Source organism: Trachinotus anak, unplaced genomic scaffold (assembly GCF_046630095.1).
Source record: "Trachinotus anak isolate AG129_WGS33_773 ecotype Australia unplaced genomic scaffold, CSIRO_AGI_Tana_v1 ptg000017l, whole genome shotgun sequence".
Classification (NCBI taxonomy): Eukaryota; Metazoa; Chordata; class Actinopteri; order Carangiformes; family Carangidae; genus Trachinotus; species Trachinotus anak.
In genome coordinates, this window is record NW_027273868.1 from 882,550 (window position 1) to 889,814 (window position 7,265).

At 40.2% G+C, this 7,265-nt stretch overlaps 1 protein-coding gene across 1 annotated transcript; it reads left to right on the plus strand.

Annotated features, from left to right (window-relative positions):
- Positions 1 to 2,572: 2,572 nt before the first annotated feature.
- On the plus strand, positions 2,573 to 6,530 carry LOC139634792 (ADP-ribosylation factor-like protein 4D). Its single transcript, XM_071501444.1, has 3 exons — positions 2,573 to 2,741; positions 3,551 to 4,278; positions 5,562 to 6,530. The coding sequence occupies exons 2-3, from the start codon at positions 3,835 to 3,837 to the stop codon at positions 5,724 to 5,726; spliced, it is 609 nt and encodes a 202-aa protein (XP_071357545.1). The 5' UTR covers positions 2,573 to 2,741; positions 3,551 to 3,834; the 3' UTR covers positions 5,727 to 6,530.
- The last annotated feature ends 735 nt before the right edge of the window (positions 6,531 to 7,265 follow it).

Consider the following 7,265-nt stretch of genomic DNA (forward strand, 5'->3'; position numbering starts at 1 on the left):
GCACGCAGTGAGGCTACAGTACTGTCAACAAGATCATCAACCTGTGTGGATGTGAAGTTAAGGGAGCTACTGCATTGATACATGGCAGTGGGCTAAATACCAATGGGATTCTTTCTTTAAATTTGCTAATGGTATTGTCAGAGAGACACCTACTGTAATGGATTTTTTCCCCCAAATGCTGTGTAGTCCATGACTGAAAACTCAAATGTTAGCAGAAAATGGTCAGATAAAAGAGGGTTTTGGGAAAATACTGTTAGATATTCAATGTCAATCCCATAAGTCAGAACCAGATCAAGGGTATTTTTAAAAGAGTGAGTGGGTTCAGATACTGATTCAGATACAGATTTTCATTTTAGCTCACTGGGTGTGACTGTGTGCATGGTGCATGTCTGTGTGATAACATTATATCATTTGTGATCATACACACATTCCACATGCACCTGATGATTCCTCAATAGTTAAAAAATCTGTGTCACATTGATCCTCCAAATCATTTGACAGCTGTGTCATCCTATTCAAATCAGGACATTTATGGCTGCCACCTGTCTGAATTTCCACATAACAAGGAATAATATCACATGTTTCATGTCATCCAAGATTTATCAAACTGCCTGTTGTGATCATTTTTTGTCATCAAACCCCTTTAGTCATGTCACAAGCCACATGCTTTCTCAACAAGCAGTCAGTCAGCCTGGCTCCAGTCAGCCAATCAGTAGGTGATCACTACACACACATCCCCCATCACAGACACATTTGCACATGCTCACATCATTATCATAATGAGTAGCAGGTATCAAGGAAAGAAGCAGGTATCAAGGAAAGAACTACATAGGCCATTTTCATGCAAATCAATACAGATGACCCATTATGTCATAGGTGCTTCATACTGACCCGTGATGACCTGGTAGCACACTGAGTTTGCATTCATTGCTCTACGTGTAAAGACACAGCCCTCCCCATTCATTTGAAAGTGTGTTGGTTCACAAAATTAGGTTCTGCTATACCTCTCCATGGACTGCATAAAATATATAGAGAGCTGATTTCATGACATCATGTCCGGGCAAGCCTATGCTTCATTAGCAAATCTATTTAATCTTTAATTCAGTATTTCTGTCATTGGTCTTTCAGGCAAAATGATGCTTGTTCTTGGAATCTACTTTCCATATTCTCTACTTACCCACTTCAGGAAGCACTATAAGAAAATGAAATCTTTGTGATCTTTTAACAAATAATAGAATAGAATAGAATAGAACATTTGAACATTAAAAACACTATATCTTATATTATCGGTCACTTTGTTAAGAATATTGATGACACTCTGCGATGAAGGACTGAAATACATTTTAGTTGCTGGAGGGATTCTATCACACCTCCCAAAGTTCTTTCTTAGCCTTTCTGTAAAAAACGGATTCAGGGGCTTTTGAGGTTTGGGCAATTATTTGACTTGCTATTGACACAATCATAGAACGTTTATTCTACACTACACTACAAACACTATAGTTTAGGTGCCCGTACCATTCAGGAAGGTGACAAGTTAAAACACTCTCAACAATAGTTTTCTCTTTCCTGAGAGAGCTTTCAACATGATCACCATCAAGTGACACTGCCTCTCTTTTCAGATGTTGTACAGATAATTAAACCTGTTGTCTTGGCCACATTTATTTCTAGCTGACTAGTGTGACACCATGTTTAAAGGGCCATAGTGTGGACCAGGCAGCTTCACCTAAAATATCTGTTTGCATGCCGTCAGTACACTTAAACAATTTAAAGTGTTCCTCACTGATCATAAATTTGTTGGTAAAAAGAAAGAATAGCATGGGGGAAAGAACACGGCCTTAAGGGCAGCCTGTGCTCCTGAGACAAAGACCCTCTGTGAGTGGAAGAAAGGCAGTCAGTTTTCCAGAGAACTAACCTAAGATTGATTTTGAGATCAATGAGGCTTTTCAGGAGAATATGTTTCTTCAATGAAGACTCTTCATGCTATTGAAATGTGGGCTAAAATCCACAAATGAAACCCTGGCATATCATTTAGGAGAATCAGCAGAGTCAGCACAACATCAACTGTGCCCCTGTCCTCTATATGCAAACTGTCGCACTGGTACTTATAATGTGCTCCACATGCAGCTGCAACATTAAACTGCTGCTTATGTGTTAATGCATCAGTAACAGTAATTTAAAAAAAAATATGATATACAAATTTACATAACCCTGGGTGTGAGCCAATGTAACTTTATTATTTTGATACTATAAATTTCGCTAATTCGATTCTAGATTTTTTTAACACAGTATTTTAACTTGTGACTGAATGTTTATTGTGGTATTAATACTTAGGCACCTCCTACCAACACAGCAATGGCCAACTAAATTCAGCAACAGCATTTTATGCTTAAAACGTGGCAAAATAATATACAATTCAACGAGTCTGAAAATATTCAACCCTGTACAGAAAATTAACTGATGGTACGTTTGGGACCGTTTCTCTTTCATTCTGCAGTCCTGTCTCTCTCTCTTAGTCCCTCCTGCCGATGATACGTCAGTGGAGGGGGATTGGCCGGGCGCTGCCTCGATACTGCGTTCAGTCATTGAGGCACAACAAACGGAGACGTAACACCCTGTTCGTCGTAGCTTTGAGAGCGAGTCTGTCAGGATTAAGATTTTTGACGTTAAACTCGGATATCATTGGAAATGTCTTCGCACGTCAACAATACTGAATAGTTAAAGGAGCGCGGAAGTGCTGAAAGGTTGGACATATTAATAATTTACACCAAATTACAAAATAACCTACGTTTGTTGACTTCGTTGCAGCGCGGATCCGCTTGCGATATCACCAGACCGTAGAAGGTTCTACCGCGAGGCAGACGATCGAAGAGAAACACTAGTTTTATTATTATTATTTATTTATTTATTTGTTTACTCCATAACTAAACTAAAACTTACTGCCTTTTTTGCCATTCTGTTATCGTTGCACTTGTGTTTGAGGTAATCATGTATTCATTCGGGATTTTATAAATAAGACCTGGTCCCAGTTTGAGTAACACGCTAGCATTTGCCAGAAGAGGTACTGCATGATTTCTCCTGGTGACACTCTGATCCCTGTTTTTCCAGTTCTGTGTAAGATACAGCTCGAAACAGAGAGAACACTACAGCTGCTGACAATACCACCAGCCTTGCAGCGGCTCACCATTCACAGTGCAATCTGAGTCAGGACAAAAGCTTAGCTTCTAGCAGGTCACAACAACAGCTAGTTAAATGTTTAACTGGCTCTCTTTATGCAAAATTATAATTTAGCCATATTAAGTCAAATATTTAATTCTATATTATTTTAACCTTTGAAATGATTGTTGCTCTGAATTTATTTTAAAAATGCAGTGTTGGCTTATATTCATTTTTTAAGAAAGTTTGAACAAATGCAGCTTGGACATATCAATCTTTTCCTCATGGTGAGGCAGTGAAGTGGAGCTGCACTAAGTTGGCTGGTCTACTGGCAGACCAGTGCTTTGTTAAAATTGCTCACTCATACTTTCCTCCCCGTTTCCTTTTTCATCACTAGGTCCTGAGTGGCTGCTGCCGGCTGGTTGTCCCCTAGTATCCTCCCACATCAGCCTTTGAAGTGAAGCCAAGAGTGTGAACTACTCTCCTGCCAAAAGTACCCTCCCTGTCCCCCGTGCTACCTTCTAAGCCTATCCAGAAGCACATTTTTTTGCTAACAAGGACACGCAAAGTTATTGATACAAGGACCCAGGAAAACAGAGAAATAGTGGGATCATCCACTAAAGGCAATAATTTGGTCATATACATCCTAGGAGGGACTATTCTGCTTCATCGGGCCTAAACATGGGTAATCAGTTAACAGAAATTGCCCCCAACACCCCATTTCTCCCCAGCTTCCAGTCATTGCATGTAGTGGTGATTGGTTTGGACTCTGCAGGGAAAACCTCCCTCCTCTACAGACTCAAGCTGCAGGAGTTTGTTGAGACAATCCCCACCAAGGGATTCAACATGGAGCGGATTAAAGTACCCATGGGGAACGCTAAAACCAACACCACCATGTTCCAGGTGTGGGACGTTGGCGGTCAGGAGAAACTGAGGCCCCTCTGGAAGTCATACACCAGGAGGACGGATGGGTTGGTATTCGTGGTGGATGCAGCTGAGACAGAGCGAATGGAGGAGGCCAAGGTGGAGCTCCACAGGATCACTCGGTCAGCAGAGAACCAGGGGGTGCCCTTACTGGTTCTAGCGAACAAACAGGACTTGGATGGAGCCATGTCAGCTTCAGAGGTAGTTATTGTAAGATGAACAGTTTGATATTGTTGCATATAGTATGTTCCATCTTATTTAATCTGAGGGTTTGCTGTTCCTTATTTTTTATATCATTGTAAGTCGTTTGGGTTTTTGACTGTTTGAGATGTGAGCAAAGACTAAGAGTGTTGTAGGGTTTTGAGATATGGGGAGGAAGGTATCGCTTCAGCATCTGACCCGAAACGTAAGCGCTGAATTGACATCGGGAAAAAAAAATTAAACTATACTCAGTCAAACCACTGAGTTTCAGAACATCAAGAGAAGTGATTATTGGTTTAACATTATGATCTTGGCTCTTGCTAAAAAAAAAAAAACTTAATCGGATATAAATAATCTACAGCTCTTTCCACACACTGAAACTGCAACATTAGAGGTTCATATCCCGGGTAAAGCTCAAATGACACTTTATTTCATTGCCTGTAGCAGGTTTGGTCATCTCCCCATGTCTGTGAAAGTTAGTGCAGGGGACTGATTATTTTGAAATTGAATGTTTCATTCCCCAGCTGGATCATCTGAACCAAAAAGTGCTTGTAAAGATATGATGGAACACTTTGTATTAGCCCGATGATCATCTCTAGTGTGTGATGATTATGGCACCAGTGACTATGAAACCATCAGGAATTGTGAACATATTTTAGCTTGCAAATGTTTGTGTGTTATAGAAAAAACTGACTCTAAACCTGCTGATGGTATCATTAATCTTTTCGTATATATATATATATATGTTTTCTATTATTTTTTTGGGCTTTATATGCCTTTATTATAGCTTAGTGGAGACTGACAGGAAAGGGGGTAGAGAGAGGGGAATGACATGCATGAAAGAGTCGGACCAGTCGGGAGTCGAACCAGTGACTGCCTGCTAAGAGCGTCTTGCACTCAACATGGTACGCGCCCTAAACACTCGACTACCGGGCCCCCCCAGTCTTTTCATATATATAATGTCAGAAACGATTTCCTAAAATCCAGGGCTTGCTTTCTTCAACCAGCTGTCCTAAATATAAAAAAACAAAATATATTCAGGTAACCATCACATAAGATGAAAAAACAGAAGTTGATGGTACAGAATTGTGCATGACATCATGCTTTGGGATCTGTCATTGCAAATTACAATGCCTGGTGTGTAAAGGAATTTTTGTTAAACTGGAAGAGTTTGTGTCATTATATATCAATCAAACCAATTCAAGTCAGCTGTCAATCATTCAAACATTGAAAGAGTCATCTTCATTGATAATTGTTCTGAAGGTGATCGTTTTGTGTTTCAGGTCGAGAAGGTGCTGGCCCTCCATGAACTGAGCTCATCCACGTTGCACCAAACACAGGGCTGCTCAGCAGTGGATGGTCAGGGTCTACAGCCTGGCCTGGAGAAACTGTATGAAATGATCGTGAAGAGGAAGAAGGTGCTCCGACACAGCAAGAAGAAGAGATGAGGGGATGGATCACAGCAATGCTTTCTGAACCTCTGCATGTCTGAGGACCTTCTGAGCAGTCATGTCTGTGACACTTGTGCAACGTCAATGGGTGAAACCAGAGGAAGCCAGATATCCTTCTGAAAAGTTGCAATGTTTCCAACCAATTTCAAATTTCAGCTCTTAAGTCTGTGCACATTGTTAAAACCTTCTTTCATCTATGTGGACAGAGCTGCTGCCTTTAGCATTGTTTCTTGGTCTTGAGCACACCTACCTCTCCCCATCTTCAATACATGAAGGAGCATGGTGGAGAGACAAATGGCTCCAGCAGGAATAACAGAGATAAATCAGTTCAATATGTGATAAACACTCATCCCAACATTGAAAGATATTTTCTACCATTACATGTGCAAACATTTAGTTTCAACAGGCCTGGCCTGAACCTAGTTCTGGTTCCTCTCACCAAGTTTCAAAGTTACACTTTAGTATAAATTGCTAGGTTGCATGATGTTCACTCAAGTAACTGCTCCAGAATATTAAGCAACTCTTAAGCAACAAACTGCCCAGTATTTGGTATGCTGTTGGGACTACATTTAAGACGTGCCACCAAAGTAACATTTACAGACTGGAAAACTGAAGCTGCTGAATCCAGCCAAACAAGAAATTTGTTTTTCACTCTTCACCAAAGTGGTTTGTCACAGTTGGGTGTATTTCAGGGTTGGATGAATGGTTGGTTAGTAAGTTCAAACAAGGAATTGTTTTTACACTGTAAATATGGTTTTGTATGTTAAGAAATGAATAAATTATTGAGCAACTTTGGCATTATTTTGTGGAAAATTGTGTCTTTATTTAAAGTGTGATATTCATCCCACACTGGCTTAAGACAGCTGAGAACTTTGCTTACCTAGAATGATTTTTGTAACTCACCCTTCAGTATCAGCAAGTGCTGTGTTGCTTAGCAATATAGCATTACTGTGCTTGTCAGCTGCAGCTGCTGTGGACTTTGTTGTTTATACATCACCACTTTTTCTGCTGCTTCATTCTGCTGTAAATTCTATAAGAAGTGGCAACTGTTTGATTTATGTGACTTAATATTGCTACATAGAGTCTATTGACAACCACTGTGGGATTGAAATTATCTGTTGAATTCAAAGACTGAAAAGAGCCTGACTGAAATTTTATTGGTTGCTTTTAATGCATTTCTCACTCAGAAGCGGCAATCTAAATACAGCTGGTGGCCTAAAGATGTGCTTTCATCGTTTTTTCATATATCTTTATCATCACCATGAAAAGTTTTTCCCTTTAAAAATGTAAAACAGTGGGCACAGATTCAACAAGGTGCTGGAAACATTCCTCAGAGATTTTGGTCCATATGAACATGACAGCATCACACAGATGCTGCAGATTTGTTGGCTACACATCCATGATGTGAATCTCCTGTTCCACCACATCCCAAAGTTGCTCTATTGGATTGAGAGAGAGACCATGTAACGAAGAGCGCCTCATCACCTGACGTTGTAAATATGGCACCATGCACTTTTGACTGTTAGGGGTATGGAA